The sequence below is a fragment of the Drosophila elegans genome, unplaced genomic scaffold (assembly GCF_018152505.1).
Source record: "Drosophila elegans isolate 14027-0461.03 unplaced genomic scaffold, ASM1815250v1 contig_433, whole genome shotgun sequence".
Classification (NCBI taxonomy): Eukaryota; Metazoa; Arthropoda; class Insecta; order Diptera; family Drosophilidae; genus Drosophila; species Drosophila elegans.
In genome coordinates this window covers 325,128-343,915 of record NW_024545820.1, presented here as the reverse complement: position 1 = coordinate 343,915, position 18,788 = coordinate 325,128, and the positions used below count along the sequence as shown (strand labels likewise).

The window sequence follows — 18,788 nt, the reverse complement described above, 5'->3', positions numbered from 1 at the left end:
GTAGCTCCGTCTGTTACTTTGCGCAGTATTGATACATCTGTTCAGGATGTCGAAGGTAAGTTTACAAAAGTATCCAGCAGAGTGTTTACAATGTGACGTGGTCTGTTATAGCGCTCAATCAAACAATTCCAAGCAGACTCGTAAGCTGCATCCGTAATTGGCATATGACGATCAAGTCAGCTGCTTCTCCCGTAATGTATGTCTTTAAGTAGTGAAACTATTGTATCGCTGTCAAATGCTGCTTGCTGTGAATCGTGCTCTCGAAGATGTTCTTGAATGCTGGCCACTCCTTGTAGTCACCAGTAAAAGACTTTATGTGCATTTTTGGCAACTTGTTCTGCATTACGTTTGCTGTCGAGTTTGCCCGCAAAAACGTAGTTTGTTGCTCAGCCAAACGTTCATTAGGCTCCTGTTGTTGTAGAAAACGAACCAGATTTTCGTTTCCCAACCCTGATGCCATAGACGAGGCTTCATCAAGGTTGCCAGACTGTCTTCCGTTGTTGCTTTCCCCCTCGCTCTCCTTTGCTTGTTCGCAAGCCCGTTTTAGCGAGTGAAATAAGGTGTTTGCTTGCAAGTACTTGTCTTCGTACCGCTCGTTGTCGATGGCTGGATCGACATACCCCTCCTCCTCGTCGAAAAGGGCCATTTTGTCGCTGAGTGTCTCAAATTCCTTCCAAACGGTATTAAGCCTATCCAATGACACTGTTATTTCGTCCAGTTCCCAGGGAGATCCCGCACGTGGATCTTGTGACGCCGCTAGCAAACGCGTGATGCGTGCCTTCTCACGGCCCCTTGCTGCCTTCCGTAGTTTTAATTGATCCATGTTAATCAATTACTTTATTTGGCGAAAAAGACCAAAGATATGGTTATGAATTAAAACGTTTAATTTCCGAGTTTGAGTGGACTGTATTATTTTTATTTTAACCAGCCGATTTCTGCGTGTCCGACATGTTTGGCTGTAGTCTTATCACTAAAAAATCTCAAGAGTGTGGCGCAGCACAAATGGTATATGATACTAAAAAATACCAAAACTTAAGTTGAATACAAATATATGATTTAAAATAACGGCTGTAAAGCGTTCATCAACACCTTTAGTTAACTCGATTTGTCGGGATCGAATAATTTTTTTAATTCACTATTAATGGAAAATATTATGATTGATCCTTTGATAAGGGTGGACTAAGGCATTCTAATGCGGAATAATGGTGGACTATGGCATTTCACTGCGGTCTTGTCCTTTTCCATATCATTTTCACCATATTTTTTATTTTCGCTTTACTTTCTTTCAAATAATCTCTACCTAATAAAATGTCATAATTATAAGAACTTATGTAAAAAAAACTTTTGTTTAACTGGGCAGATTTTGTATGGATCCAATGTTATACTTTTATATTATTCAATTGATCCATTTATTGTGAATACTTTAAATTTCTCATCTTGTTCTTCATTATTTCCAAAAATGTTCTTCATTAAATTGATAGCTGACCCTGTATCTATCATGGCTCTAAGAAGTTTTCCTTTATTCATTACTCTGAAATATGGGCAGCACTTTCTGTATCCGAGGCAATTTGCTGAAAATGTAGGTCCATTCTTATCTGTGCACTGTCATTTTCTCGTTGTCCCTTAACAGGTGTCTTCGGAAAATTATTTGAAGTTGCCTGGTAATTTAAAGGGTTTTGGGACCTAGTTTGGTCTAGGTTCCTCCTATACTCATGATAATTTCCCTGATTTTGGGGGGAAATTTGATTTCTGTTTGGTGAACTTTATGGATTTGTTAAATTTGAATTATTACTATTTCTTGGATAATCCCAATGCATCCCAATGACCTAGGACCATTTCTGCATCTTTTAAATTGGCAAGTGTTACTATATTTTTTTTGGATAAGGAATTATACTGATCGGAAAGTTTCCTTTCGATACAATCCCTCAAAGTGTTTTTTAAAGAAATTATCTCCATAGATGATGTGGATTTGACGAGCATAGGGTAAAGTTGCAGTAATTACTCTACTCTGGCAATGTAGCTACTTTATTCCGATGGATTTTCGTCGAAATAAGGTAGCTCTTTGATATGCTCGATTAGTTGATTCAGATGAATCTCAGCCAACTGTGGGAGCACTGGTGGATTTGTCATGTTAAATGTTTAATGTTCTTTGTTTTCAATATCGACCGAATTGGATTTTATTTCTTTTGTTTAGAGGATCTCAATATTTGTCTTTTTGTATATTCACGGAATTTTCGCTGATCGGGATATACTAGTCATTTAGTAATATTCTTTAGTTGATCAGTACCGACGACTTTTTAAAATAACTTCAAGAGCCTACCGGCTGTGCCAATTAAATTTCCGAACCATAAGATTGCCGAACTAAAGTCATCCAATTGTAAGTTGTCATTGCTGGATACTTGATCGTTCGGTTCTTGATTGTCTGAACTCAATTCTGACGAATGCAGCGAGTCTTCGATGCCTTTGTTGCTCATAATTGTCTCTTAAGGACCACTCACGCGTCCATCTCACGCCACGTTAAGAACGAGAAAATAAAAAAAAAAGAGACCAGACCTAGCAACTCATACGAACCCACACTCGGCCTTAGCTCGCAAACTGAGTCCCCATTTTACCAAAACTAGTATCTAGTATATCTAGTATACCAGCACAACCCATGGTCATACCTGTCGAGATGCTGCACTACATACTCTCTGACACGGCCATTCTGACATAGACACGTCCTCGTGTCAACAATAAAACTCTCAGTTTCATTCCAACATTATAATTTTATTGAATACTTCAGAAAAACTTAACCAAGTAATCTCAATCTCATAGAATATTTCAAATCATAATGTTCTCTTATAAACCATTTCTTTCATTTACATTTCCAGTTAAAAAATCATTTAAACATTATCAAATTATAAATTAATCATTACAAATCATTAAGTCATAATCCATGAAACATACTACCTCATAACCAATGTACAGGGTTCCCCATATTCGACGGACCCATGTTTTTTTTTTTTTTAATCAAAGAAAAGAATAAAATTTTGGCGGTTGGCAATCTTAATCATTTAATTTGTTCCAAGTAGATTTGTTTACATCAAGTTTTGAATATGATATCTTTCAAATGGCCGCCTCTGGCGTTGATGGCGTATTGTGTCCTTTTTGTAGCATTTTCCATCGTTTTCGCCAACATTTCGGAATAGCGGCTATTTCTTCACGAATGTTGTCCTTGAGCTCTTCTAGGGTCCTTGACTTGTTAACGTAAACTTTGACTTCAAATATCCCCACAAGAAGAAGTCAGGCGGCGTCAAATCGGGCGAACGCGGTGGCCAGTCCAAATCACCACTTTTCGACATCAAACGGCCTGGAAACAATTTCTTCAGAAAATCGATTGTTATGGGACTTGTGTGCGGTGGAGCGCCGTCTTGTTGAAACCAGAACTGCCTCATACGCTTTCGACGAATAATGTACGGGAACAAATGCAAATCAACGCGAATAATTCGTTGTAAAGTGGACCGAGCCATGCCCAACTGCTGAGAACGGCGTTTTTGGGATGTTCTTGGGGACCTCTCAACACTGGCTCGTACGGCAGCGATATTCTCGTCCGATCGTCTTGGTCGAACTTTATTTGGCCTCTTCGGATTAGAAAGAGCCTAACCAGTCGTAAATTTTTCGTATAAACGCTTAATGGTGTTTTTAGAAGGCGCACTTTTCACATTTTTTAATTTTTTAAAAGCACGTTGAGTTTTCACAATTGATTTGTTCTGTTGAATGTAAATTTCAACTATTTCAGAGCGCTCGCGTGGCGTGTATTGTTCCATGGTAAAAATCAGCTTGGACTGACGCTTCAAACGCGGTATGTCATTAAGCGATCTGGCATCTCTGTCAAAAGTTATGGCGTCGTCAGATGGATCCGTCGAATATGGGCAACCCTGTACTGAACTGTAGTTTTCAGAAAGAAACATTTTGAAATGTTAAATAAAAATCCAGCTTTCACTAAAATTTCTATAACAAGCTCCAACCGTTCTTTAATCCAAATGGCATCGATAGAAATTCGTTCGTCCGATAAAGTGTAACAAAAGCAGTATATTTAATTGATTCCGAGTGCATTGGAATCTGATGATATCCACTAGCCATTACAAAAGAAGTGAAATAATTTGCTTCAGAAGTCTAGCTACTTGATCTGATATCAGAGATAATGGAATTTTATCAGCTACTGTATTTTTATTTAATTCGCGATAATCAACTCAAAGTTTTGCTGAACCATTCTTTTTATTTACAACTTACAACAGTTACTAGGTCTGATAACTTTATACTCAATTAATTCGCTATTTTTGCCACGTACTAATGCCCTGTCACTTGGACTAAATCTATAAGATCGCTTTTGAACAGTCTTAGTTGATTCAACTAGTCAAATACATATTTCTTAAGTACCCACTCGCATCTGTGGAGTGCCTTCGGTAAAAGTTTTAGCAATGATATTTTCATATTGACTTTTCTTTCTCCCTTTTCCAAGTTCTGTTTCAAGACTATCAACATTATCAGTTCAGCCTGATAAATATTTCACAAACATTTACAACTTTTGGTTGAACAAGTTTAAAAATTCTCAAAAAAAAAACTATACCAGTAAACATTGAGCCAATATTTGTCTACCAACGAAAATAATTTTTTTTGATTCCACAATCTGGTACTATGTGAACTCCCAAAGAATTACCTTCAACGATGAAATTAGTCTTGATTTGCGAAGTACTGTAGTACTGTACTTTCTTTAATTAATGGACACTCAGCTTCCGAATCAAATGTTATTGGAAATCTCTCACCATTAACCAGCATACTCTATTTAGGCTCTACCACAGTGCGCAGCTCCACTCTTCTCCGATCTTACTCCCAATCCGGTATTCTGTACTTTTTTGGGACAATTTGTGGCAATGTGCCCCGGCTCTTGGCACCTGTAACAAGTTGCAATCTTATCAAGTTACATTTTCCCTTCCATATTGAGGCTGCCCAGAACGCCGCTCCATTTCAGTTGACGAAAACTGAAGTCCTAGTCGAGATCTATAGTCTTGCTTTCTATGTCCTGGTTTTGCACACTGATAACATTTTAGTTCCGCAGTTTTAGCCCGCTTGGACTCCGGGTCCCAATTTGGAGCAATAAGACGCTCCTTCAGCGCAGAGAATACTTGCAGCTCTGCTTGCAGCTCACGTCGATTGCTGACTTGCGTTGTGTGTATCATTCGTTGAATCAAAGCGATGGAAATTTGTTCACAATTTAAATTACGCAATTTTGTGCACAGTGACATCACGCTGCGAGTCGCAAAAACAGCTCTCACCGTTCTTTAGGCGACTATTCAGAAGATTAAAAATAACAGCGGCTGGCGCTCAAACTGAACTCGCTTCTAAACTTAAACTTCTTTGACGATCATACCTCGGTTTTGAGCTTTGTATTTTTCTATGAGTGGAGTTAGCTCTAACTGCCCTTTGGATTCAATACTCAATACGATTGTTTAGTCTTGAATCTTCATTTCGTTCGCATGGTAATTTTCCATTGAGGGTCCGAAAGTGTGGAAACGACCTGATAATGTAATTTGATTTGTTCTGGATGTTTAGTCTAAGGCTTGGGTGCATTTGCAACTAGATATTGGCTGATTGGGGTACTAAGGGTGTATGTGTGTGTGGGCGTATGGACATGCATAGAGTTATGTGGAATTATGGATAAGTCAATATATATTATGAAGAGATTCTCCTGAAGATATAATAAAGCCCTATACAGATATTGGCTGATTGGGGTACTAAGGGTGTGTGTGTGTGTGGGTGTATGGACTTGTGCATAGAGTTATGTGGAATTATGGATACGTCAATATATATTATGGAGAGATTCTCCTGAAGATATAATAAAGTCCTATAAATTAAAACAGTGACCTATGGTACACATCTTGCTCCACAGTTGGCTTCTACAGTTCTAGAAAATAAAGCAGATAAGTGTAAAAATTAACAAGAAAGGAAGCAAATTTCGGCAAGCCGAAGTTCATGTACCCTTGCAGCTATTGCAAAAATTAAATATTCTTGAGAGCATTAAAATTATAATTTACTTTAGGTTAGCTGATTTACTTTCATTTATGTTTAAAAGCATTGAAGCTATGACGATTTGCAGCTAAGTTATTCGATAGTTTCTATGGCAGCTATATAATATCGTTTTCCGATTTTAATAAAATTAAAACTGCAATTCTGAATTTAAAAAAAAAATTAGGTACAAAATAAAAAAGTTACTTAAAAAAAAAAAAAAATTTTATATATTTTTATTGTTCCCATGGGAGCTTTATGTTATAGTCGTCCGATTTTGATTAATTTTAAACCGTATTTCTGAAATATTTAACCAGTACTAAAGGTCGAAGAACTAAAAAAAAATTAAACACGAAAGAAAGCAAACTTCGGCAAGTCGAAGTTCATATACCCTTGCAGCTATTGCAAGAATTTAACATTTTTGAAAACATTAAAATTATGATTTACTGCGTATATGTTAAAAAACATTGAAGCTATGATGATTAGCAGCTCAATTATTTGATAGTTATTTTATATATTTTTATTATTTCTATGGGAGCTATTTGATATAGACGTCCGATTTTGATAAAATCTAAACCATAATTCTGAAATATTTAACCATTGCTATATGTCGAAGAACTGAACAAAAAATTAAAAAACAGCAAAGTTCTAATTTTTTTCATTTATTTTTCCGATTGTTCCTATGGGAGCTATATGCTATAGTAGTCCGATTTTGATGAAATTTAAACCGTAGTTCTGAAATATTAATACTACAAAAAGATAAAATTTAAAAACAGCAAAGTTTTAATTTTTTTTATTTATTTTTCCGATTATTCCTATGGGAGCTATATGCTATAGTCGACCGATTTTGATGAAATTTAAACCGTAAATCGGAAATATTTAACCATTACTATATGTCGAAGAACTAAACAAAAAATTAAAAAACAGCAAAGTTATAATTTTTTTTCATTTATTTTTCCGATTGTTCCTATGGGAGCTATATGCTATAGTCGTCCGATCCGGCTCGTTCCGACTTATATACTACCTGCAATAGAAAGACAACTTTTGGGAAAGTTTCATTTAGATAGCATAAAAACTGATAGCCTCTGCAAGGGTATGAGAGCTATATCCTATAGTCGTCCGATCCGGACGACTATAGTTTGCAAAGAAACGGACGGACAGACTGACAGAAGGACAGACGGACAGACGGAAGGACAGACGGACGGACAGACGGACGGACAGACGGACGGACAGACGGACGGACAGACGGACATGGCTAGATCGACTCTACTAGTGATGCCGATCAAGAATATATATACTTTATAGGGTCGGAGATGTCTCCTTCACTGTGTTGCAAACTTTTGACTGAAATTATAATACCCTCTACAAGGGTATAAAAAATTGGTAATATAATTAGAAATGACTTCTACATGGATGATCTCAGCGTATTCAGCGAAAAACGTCATAAATATAATAGACCAGATTTCCAGCGAGTTTAATAAAGTTAACCTGAATTTAAGGAAACGGATTTCTAACAAACCAGAAGTTTTCAATGTTGTAGAGGATACAGGTGATGACAAGATAATAGCTATTAAAGAAGATGAGTTTTGTTAAAAAATTGGGACTTCAAGGGAACCCAAAAAGATAATTTTAAATTTAACATTAACTTAGGGATTTCTAAAAAAGAAAATAAATAAACAGTTTTTCCATACTTTCAAAAATTTTTGACCCGTTTGGATGGCCCCAGTAACCATTACAGGGAAGCTATTTGCGCTGTGACGATTAAAGCTTAAAAAGAACAAGTACTGGGCTTTTATTATTCAAACGCGCGCCCAAAGCCAACAGCCCCCGTTTACATTTATTCGACGAAGTTATCGATTGCCGATAATCATCGCCCAATAAACCCGATCACCCAAAGCGGGACTATGATAATCGTCCGATCTGGTCACACTAAGCAGCGCCTATATAAGCGGAGACACAGCTCCAGACCAGTCACTTGCGTTCCGACGACTCTCGAGGAAACAACCAACAGGAGGAATACCCGGGTAAGTGTTCTGGTAGTTAGTCTTGGTAGTGGTGGTGGATCCGTAAGAGTTCGATTTGAAATTCGGCTCTATGTGAAGATCACCGACGCCCGGTGTGGTTTAGGAATACGCACCTAGGCCCGGTCGAGATCGCTGAGCCCGACACGGTTTTCGTAACTCCGGCCCACCTCAGTGAGTTCCTCCCAGAAGTCACGTTTCCGGCTTCCGACCCGGAAACGATACGGAATAAAACGGAAGCTCGAAACTAACGATGCCCGGCAGCTCGAAACCAACGATGCCCTACATTCCCACATCCCACTAGAAAATCCAAGTAGTTCGTTTATCTAAAAAACGACCCAGAACACTACGAACTCGACCGACGAAACGCCGACGCCAAGCAGTACACCTGGCCACAGCGCATCATCGACACCAAGCAGTACACCTGACCACAGCGCATCATCGACACCAAGCAGTGTACCCAGCGACCGCACGACGTCAACAACACACGGTACACTCAGCCACCACACATCGGCAACGCCAAGCAGTTCCTCGAACCATTGCGTGGTGCCAGCAGCAAGCAGTGCAACATACGGCCCTTCCGTAGCGCCGATCCCGCACATAAAGCAGAGCGATACCTCAACAAGCTGCGATATACTCGGCCCTTCCGCAGCGCCGATATCACTAAACAGAACCACACTCGGCCCTTCCGCAGCGCCGATATCACCAAGCAGAACCACACTCGGCCCTTCCGCAGCGTCGATATCAACAAGCAGTACCACATTCGGCCCTTCAGCAGCGCCGACACCACGTAGCAAGCAGTATCACGCTCGATATAATTATAGTTAGAAAACGTAGTGTTAATCAATCGTACGATTAAAATATAACCCTACTCTGTAGCGTTCGATTTGTGTTATTATTTGGGGAAAGGGAGGTAAACCGATCAAAAGAGGAAATAAATTTCTGTCTCGAACCCTGGCCACGGCGAGCTATACCGCCTCCCAAAACAGGGTCGTTACAGTGCAAAAACTTTGGAATTGTGAAAATAGCTGGGATCAGGTATTATCAAATGATGATTCCCAGGAATGTTCGGATTATAAAAAAAAACTTTTATTATTGGAGAAAATCAGAATACCGAAATGGATTCAAAGCTATTTCGTGTTATTTCACGGCTAAGGAGATAAAATATGCGGAATAAATAATAATAATAAAAAAGCGCAGGAATATCAATTTAGTGCATAACTCTTCAGTTTAACTGGTAATAAAGAAATAAAAATCAATTCAAACATTCTAAGCCTGCATCCATTTATTGATAAGGATAAAATGATCAAGTTAGGCGGACGATTGCAAAATTCCAATGCCAAGTTCGAAGTAAAACATCCAATCATTCTCGATAAAGGGCACATCTCTGCATTAATTATAGAAAATGATCATAATAAAATTTTATATAGTGGAATAAATTTAATGAGAAAGAAAATATTAGATATTGGGATTGGGAAATACTTTAAAGAAAAAATTAAATGAACATACGAAATATGCAAGATATCGTCAAATCGCAGCACAACAAAAATGGGAAATCTACCAAAATATAGAGTAACAATGTCATACCCCATTTTTAAATACAGGTATTAATTACGCAGGACCTTATTACATTAGATGTTTCAAAAGTAGAGGTCAGAAAACGTATAAAGGGGTTAGCTGTATTTGTGTGTATGGCAACAAAGGCGATACATTTGGAAGTAGTAAGCAATTTAACTTCTGATGCCTTTTTAGTGGCGCTGAAAAGGTTTATAGCAAGAAGAGGAAAGTGTGCTGCTATTAATTCTGAAAAATAGGCGTAGCAAGAAAGGTGGTCGAAAAGTTTTAGAAAGCAATAAACGAGAATTCCGGGGTTGCATCTTAACTCGGGAAAGAGGGAATTGATTGGCATTTTATTCCCCCGGCAGAACCTCACTTTGGATGTATCTGAGAGCCGGCTTAAAATCTATGAAATACCATCTAAAACGGGTTGTTGGTGACGGAAATCTGACATACAAAGAGATATCGACATTGTTATGCCAAATAGAAGGTGTTTTGAACTCACGTCCCCTATATTCATCAGACAATGATATAGAGGACAATGAAGGTCTAACACATGCACACTTTCTGATAGGACGACCACCGTTGGGTGTGATTGAGCTTATAGATGAGAAAGGATGAGATGGAAATAAATTAAAAAAATTAAAAGAGATCTTTGGATTAAATGGAAAGAAGTCTACTTACATACACTACAACAGATGTATAAGTGGAAAAAAAATATACCCAATATAGAAAAGGAACAAGTAGTTATAATAAAGGATGAATGTTTTCATCCATCGAGATGGACATTAGGAAAGATAAAAGAAGTATATAAAGTTAAGGATGAGAAATTTCGGGCAGTAAAGGTCAAGATGCAAGATGAATGCATTTCTCGACCGATCAACAAAATTTGCACTCTTGTAGGAATAAAGGATACCGAAAATTATTTGGAGCCCATTTGAGAGCCACTCAATTAACCATAGTGCAGAAATTGATATATTATTAAATGACTTAACACATTTATTTTATATAAACGCATATAGAATTGAAGGGATTAAATGTGCATCACATATCTGGTCATACTTCTTTAATTATATGTATGTTAATCGTTTTAATTTTAATTATATTGCAAGCCATAACTTTTGAAGGCCGTTCACAAAATGTTGGCAGAATGTTCAAACATGAACACGTATAAATTTAAGTATATGATCTGAAAATAGCAGCCAATTGAATCAAAAACAAGAAAGAAAGCAAACTTCGGCAAGCCGAAGTTCATATACCCTTGCAGCTATTTCAGAAACTAAATTGTTCAAACATGAACACGTCTAAATATAAGTATGAACATATAAGCTGAACGGAGCAGTCACTTGACCTCCTGTGAGCGGTCACAGAATGTTTTAGTTACAAGTGCTATCAGGGTAGTTGTGATCTCCCTTATCGCACTTTAGAATGTTTTCACAGTTTAGGGATAAACAAGTCACTCCGTGGGTTATTAGAAATAAGATAATGACTTCAAATATAAGATTTTATGAGTTCTGTGCATGTCACTTGTCAATGGAGCCAGAGCCATAAATTACGATCTGTTACTTAAAATCCAAGGGAACATTTGTTTGCACTTGTAATCTGTACGTGACACACACTACACAAAGGACTTGGGCGGGGGTCAAAATATAGCTCTCCCGCTCAGGGCAAAACAGATGTGGTCTCTGCGTAGGCCATAGATAAGAATAGAATACGAAACACACCAATGTTACTTGCTAAGAAACGTATTGAAATAAAAACAGTTTGAAATGATAACTCATCAAATGTGGACGTCTTTCATTAGATCGCTCTTACAAAATACTCTTGAAAATGTTAAAAATATGATTTACTAGCGAGTATGTACAACATTGAGGCTATGATGATTTGCAGCTTAATTATTCGATAGTTTCTATGGCAGCTATACGATTGTTCTTATGGGAGCTATATCCTATAGTCGTCGATCCGGCTCGTTCCGACTTATATACTAACTGCAATAGAAAGACAACTTTTGGAAAAGTTTCATTCAGATAGCATTAAAACTGAGAGACTAGTTTGGATAGAAACGGACGGAAAGACGGACAGACTGACAGAAGGACAGACGGACGGACAGACGGACGGACAGACGGATATGTCTAGATCGACTCTACTAGTGATGCCGATCAAGAATATATATACTTTATAGGGTCGGAAATGTGTCCTTCGCTCTGCAAGGGTATGGGAGCTATATCCTATAGTCGTCCGATCCGGCTCGTTCCGATTTATATACTACCTGCAATAGAAAGACAACATTTGGGAAAGTTTCATTCAGATAGCTTTAAAACTGAGAGACTAGTTTGCAAAGAAACGGACGGACAGACGGATAGACTGACAGACGGACGGTCAGACGGACAGACGGACATGGCTTTATTGACTCTCCTAGTGATGCTGAACAAGAATGTATGTACTTTATAGGGTCGGAGATGTCTCCTTCACTGCGTTGCAAACTTCTGACTGAAATTATAATACCCTCTGCAAGGGTATAAAAAATTGGTAATATAATTAGAAATGACTTCTACATGGATGATCTCAGCGTATTCAGCGAAAAACGTCATAAATATAATAGAGCAGATTTCCAGCGAGTTTAATAAAGTTAACCTGAATTTAAGAAAATGGATTTCTAACAAACCAGAAGTTTTCAATGTTGTAGAGGATACAGGTGATGACAAGATAATAGCTATTAAAGAAGATGAGTTTTGTCAAAACATTGGGACTTCAAGGGAACCCAAAAAGATAATTTTAAATTTAACATTAACTTAGGGATTTCTAAAAAAGAAAATAAATAAACAGTTTTTCCACACTATCACAAATTTTTGACCCGTTTGGATGGTTGGCCCCAGTAACCATTACAGGGAAGCTATTTGTGCAAAAACTTTGGAATTGTGAAAATAGCTGGGATCAGGTATTATCAAATGATGATGCCCAGGAATGTTCGGATTATAAAAAAAACTTTTATTATTGGGGAAAATCAGAATATCGAAATGGATTCAAAGCTATTTCGCGTTATTTCACGGCTAAGAAGATAAAATATGCGGAATAAATAATAATAATAAAAAAGCGCAGGAATATCAATTTAGTGCATAACTCTACAGTTTAACTGGTAATAAAGAATTAAAAATTATTTCAAACATTCTAAGCCTGCATCCATTTATTGATCAGGATAAATTATCAAGTTAGGCGGACGATTGCAAAATTCCAATGCCAAATTCAAAGTAAAACATCCAATCATTCTCGATAAAGGGCACATCTCTGCATTAATTATAGAAAATGATCATAATAAAATTTTATATAGTGGAATAAATTTAATGAGAAAGAAAATATTAGATATTGGGATTGGGAAATACTTTAAAGAAAAAATTAAATGAACATACGAAATATGCAAGATATCGTCAAATCGCAGCACAACAAAAATGGGAAATCTACCAAAATATAGGGTAACAATGTCATACCCCATTTTTAAATACAGGTATTAATTACGCAGGACCTTATTACATTAGATGTTTCAAAAATAGAGGTCAGAAAACGTATAAAGGGTATAGCTGTATTTGTGTGTATGGCAACAAAGGCGATACATTTGGAAGTAGTAAGCAATTTAACTTCTGATGCCTTTTTAGTTGCGATGAAAAGGTTTATCGCAAGAAGAGGAAAGTGTGCTGCCATTAATTCCGAAAAATAGGCTTAGCAAGAAAGGTGGTCGAAGAGTTTTAGAAAGCAATAAACGAGAATTCCGGGGTTGCATCTTAACTCGGAAAAGAGGGAATTGATTGGCATTTTATTCCCCCGGCAGAACCTCACTTTGGATGTATCTGAGAGCCGGCGTAAAATCTACGAAATACCATCTAAAACGGGTTATTGGTGACGGAAATCTGACATACAAAGAGATATCGACATTGTTATGCCAAATAGAAGGTGTTTTGAACTCACGTCCCCTATATTCATCAGACAATGATATAGAGAACAATGAAGATCTAACACATGCACACTTACTGATAGGACGACCACCGTTGGATGTGATTGAGCTTATAGATGAGAATGAAAATATTGGGAACATAGATAGGTGGAAATTAATTAAAAAAATTAAAAGAGATCTTTGGATTAAATGGAAAGAGGACTTTACATACACTACAACAGATGTAAATAAAAAAAAAAAAATATGCCCAATATAGAAAAGGAACAAGTAGTTATAATAAAGGATGAATGTTTTCATTCATCGAGATGGACGTAGGAAAGATAAAAAAGTATATAAAAATAAGGATGAGAAATTTCGGGCAGTAAAGGTCAAGATGCAAGATGAATGCATTTCTCGACCGATCAACAAAATTTGCACTCTTGTAGGAATAAAGGATACCGAAAATTATTTGGAGCCCATTTCAGAGCCACTCAATTAACCATAGTGCAGAAATTGATATATTATTAAATGACTTAACACATTTATAAGAAACGCATATAGAATTGAAGGGATTAAATGTGCATCACATATCTGGTCATACTTCTTTAATTATATGTATGTTAATCGTTTTAATTTTAATTATATTGCAAGCCATAACTTTTGAAGGCCGTTCACAAAATGTTGGCAGAATGTTCAAACATGAACACGTATAAATTTAAGTATATGATCTGAAAATAGCAGCCAATTGAGTCAAAAACAAGAAAGAAAGCAAACTTCGGCAAGCCGAAGTTCATATACCCTTGCAGCTATTTCAGAAACTAAATTGTTCAAACATGAACACGTCTAAATATAAGTATGAACATATAAGCTAAACGGAGCAGTCACTTGACCTCCTGTGAGCGGTCACAGAATGTTTTAGTTACAAGTGCTATCAGGGTAGTTGTGATCTCCCTTATCGCACTTTAGAATGTTTTCACAGTTTAGGGATAAACAAAACACTCCGTGGGTTATTAGAAATAAGATAATGACTTCAAATATAAGATTTTATGAGTTCTGTGCATGTCACTTGTCAATGGAGCCAGAGCCATAAATTACGATCTGTTACTTAAAATCCAAGAGAACATTTGTTTGCATTTGTAATCTGTACGTGCAGGCCACTTGAGTCTCTAAATATTAACACTTGAAATGTTTCCCACACTACACAAAGCACTTGGGCGGGGGTCAAAATATAGCTCTCCCGCTCAGGGCAAAACAGATGAGGTCTCTGCGTAGGCCATAGATAAGAATAGAATACGAAACACACCAATGTTACTTGCTAAGAAACGTATTGAAATAAAAACAGTTTGAAATGATAACTCATCAAATGTGGACGTCTTTCATTAGATCGCTCTTACATTTTGGTCCTTCGAAGCACTCTGTAGTTTTCCCCCACCAGTGGTCAGAGACTCAGAGTTTTTAAACCAGCACCTTAAAGTCTGATTTGTTGCGAGCGCACGATCAGCTAAAGGGTGCAAAAATAAAAATAAAAATAAAAATAAATAAAATAAAAATATAATAATTCACAAGTTTAAATCTTGTTAAAAAAATAAAAGTTAATAAGCCAAACGGGCACAAAATTCTGGAAAATTACACGGGTGTGTTACGCGACGTGAGCGTTACCAAGGCCAGAACATTAGTAAATTGTTAAAAAAAAATAAATAAAAAGGTGTTCGGTTATACGGGAACAGAAAAGGACGCACTCAATAGCTCGAACCTTAAGTTGTTAGAATAAAAACAAATAAATAAAACAACCAACAACAACCCAGTCAAACCAAGACATCGAAGCAACAGCCAAATTTCGCCAACCAACATCAAGTAACAACCAAATAAACCACATCGCACCAACAACCCAGTCTCAGCAACCAAGACATCGAAGCAACAGCCAAATTTCGCCGACCAACGACAAGTAACAACCAAAAAGGACATCGAAGCAACAACAAGGACATCGAAGCGGCAACAACCCAGTCAAAACAACGACATCGAAGCAACAGTCATCGAAGCAGCAGATAAGTTAACTTTTAAAATATTTTTTGTAACAGAACAAATAAGAAGTAGATTATAAGTATTTAAAGTCCTAAATACCAAATTTAAAAAAAAAATGTTGTCCGAAACCATTATAAAGCTGCTTGAAGCACAGGCTTAACTAAAGAAATTAGAGTAATTGAAGCAGGTCAATTAACAAGCGAAAGTATTTCAAAATTAGATAGCCTCAAAGCTAGATTTATTGCGAATCATGGATCCTTATTAAAATGTGGAGTAGTCGATCATGACGATTTCAACAAAAAATGGTTTGAAGAGATTTGTAAAGTTATAGAAACCCTAAAAGGTATATTTTCAAATTTAAAAGTTGGTTCAGATACCAAAACAGTAAATGCAGCAGGGAGTGACCCAAACAAACTGGCAGAGGTGTTCGACCAAAATGTTGAACAACTAAACAAGTATTTAAAGGAATCCATTAAGGAGCTCAATAGGGCTAGCCGTGAAGACTGCCTACTAAGAGCTAATAAAATAAAATTTTTATGGAATAGAACAAGCAATAAAATAAAGGAGTTCTTAAAAAAGATAGGAAAACAACATATCTTTCGACGAAACAGTCGAAGAACTAGAATTTGACGTTAAAAACGTGTTAGAAATCCTAGACGAAAGGATAAAATTTTCCGATGTGACAATAGGAAGTAATAATGGGGTGTTGGTAAGGGATAGAGTTGATGACCTTCCCCTATTACCAAAAATACAAGTTCCCACCTTTTCTGGAGAAGGAAAAGAGTGGGACCTATTTTCTGAATTATTTAAAGAAATAATTCATAATAGAGATGATCTGAGCTCATCTCTAAAATTTAATTATTTGAAAACCGCTCTTAAAGGCGAAGCAAGGAGTATGGTTGCTCACTTGCTAACAGGTTCTGCTGAAAATTATACTGCCGCTTGGGAACTATTAACCAAGCGGTATGAAAATAAGAGAAAAATATTCTTAGATCAGCTGAATCGTTTGATCGAGTTGCCCATTCTAGACAACGATTCAGCAAAACAGATTAAATGGTTTATTGATTGAATAAATGAATCAATTCATTTAATCAGAACAAAAACCAATTTAAATGAGGATTTTGATGTTATTTTCGCACACATTATCATCCGAAAATTCAACAGAGAGGCGCTTCAATTATACGAAACGCATATAAAAAAAACCAAGGAAATTCAATTACTAAGCATTGTAATGGAATTTTTAGAGCAACGTGTGAGTTCTCTTAGCTCAGCACTAAATGATGAAAAGAAAGTTTTTAAAAAAGTGGTAAATACCACTGTTAAGGAAAGTTATCTACTTTGTAAAATGGTTGGACACTTTGTAACAAATTGTTATAAATTTAGGGGAATGAGTCCGATAGAAAGAGGGGAGTTTATGAGAAAACAGCGCTTGTGCAACAGATGTTTTAAACATTATATTTTCAAGAAGTGTAACTCGGAATATTTATGCTCAATTTGCAAAAAAACACATCACACCATGCTCCATGTTTCAACTGAAAAAAGAGAAAAAGGAAACACCTGTGTTACTAAGGAACAAGCATTTCTAGCTACCGCATTGATTAAAGTAAAATCAAATAAAGGTGGCTATGAAAACCTAAGGGCATTTATTAATAGTGGATCGCAATGTACCATTATTTCAGAAGAAACTGCACAAATATTAAATTTATCTCGTAAACAAACTATCACCGAGGTTAGTGGAGTGTCCTGTTCAGACACTTGTACTTCAAAGCACAAAGTTAATTTGACTATAAAAATGCGCGACAATACAAAAAACCCCCTGAATATTGAAACTATCATTCTTCCGAAACTAATGAAGGCTTTACCGATCAAAACTTTAGATGTTGATAAGTCAAAGTGGACAAAATATACGTTGGCGGACCCTCACTTTAATAAACCAAGTAGGGTAGATATTATTATAGGAGTGGATTTATATCCATATATTGTAAAAGATGGAGTAGTTAAAATAGACGGACTACTAGGGCAGAATACTGAATTCGGATGGATTATATCCGGTTGTACCAAATCTAAAGGTACAGAATTAATTGTGGCTACTACTATAGAAGTAGGAAATTTAGAGAGGTTTTGGGAAATGGAAAATGATTACAATGACATTGAGGAAGAAATTTGTGAAAGACATTTCCTAGAGACCACTAAAATAGATAAAAATGGGAGATATGTGTTCAAAGTTCCATTTAAAAATGAAAAAGAATTAGGAGACTCAAAAGCGCAAGCAATAGCGCGATTTTATAATTTAGAAAGAAAACTAAATAAAAATATTAAACTTAAAGAAAGTTATATAAAATTCATGCATGAATATATTGACTTGGGACATATGATAGAGACCAAGAAAGAAGGAAAATATTATTTACCCCATCAAGGTGTTGTAAGGGAATCTAGCCTTACAACAAAATTAAGGGTTGTTTTCGATGCCTCAGCGAAAACTACAAACAACAAAAGTCTAAATGACATTATGTGGGTTGGACCAAGAGTCCAAAAAGATATCTTTGATATCATCGTCAAATGGCGTAAATGGCCATTTGTATTATCGGCGGACATTGAAAAAATGTACCGGCAAATAAATATAGATGAAGAAGATCAAGATTATTTGCACATTATTTGGAGAGACTCTCCAAATAAAAAACTAAAAAATTACAAACTAACAACGGTTACTTACGGTACAGCATCAGCACCCTATTTAGCTACAAGAGGGCTTGCTGAAATTTCAAATAAATGCGAAAATATGTCAATAAAAGATATAATTAAAATTTATTTTTATATGGATGACCTTATGACAGGTGCTAATTCCATACAGGAAGCCAAACACCACTTGGAAGTAGGCTTTAATCTAAGAAAATGGATTTCCAATGTTTCAGAAATAGTTGAGGCTCTGGAAAGCAAAGAAGAAAATAAAATATTAGAGATTCAAGTAAATGAATCCATAAAAACACTGGGTCTTCAATGGAAACCTGTTAAAGATGAATTTAAATTCAATTTTAACAGTGAGCCCTGTACTAAAATTAATAAGCGAGAAGTGTTATCAACACATGCAAAAATTTATGACCCCTTAGTCTGGGTATCTCCAGTGGCAATAATAAGAAAATTATTTATGCAACAACTTTGGTTAACAGAGCAAAAATGGGATCAGAACTTGTCAGATTCAGATGCCAACAAATGGAAAA

General features: G+C 36.4%; 1 protein-coding gene across 4 annotated transcripts in view; it reads right to left on the bottom strand.

The window, feature by feature from the left end:
• The window catches only part of LOC108135014 (scavenger receptor class B member 1), a 308,793-nt gene that overhangs the window by 127,207 nt on the left and 162,798 nt on the right, over window positions 1-18,788 (bottom strand). The window contains exon 7 of one of the 4 annotated variants that reach the window (XM_041708921.1): window positions 14,921-15,049. The exons of the other annotated variants lie outside the window; for them this stretch is intronic. Coding sequence (XP_041564855.1) covers window positions 14,928-15,049 — 122 coding nt within the window. The 3' untranslated portion in view covers window positions 14,921-14,927. Of the gene's footprint in view, window positions 1-14,920; window positions 15,050-18,788 lie in introns of those variants that run through there. 4 annotated transcript variants of the gene reach the window in all.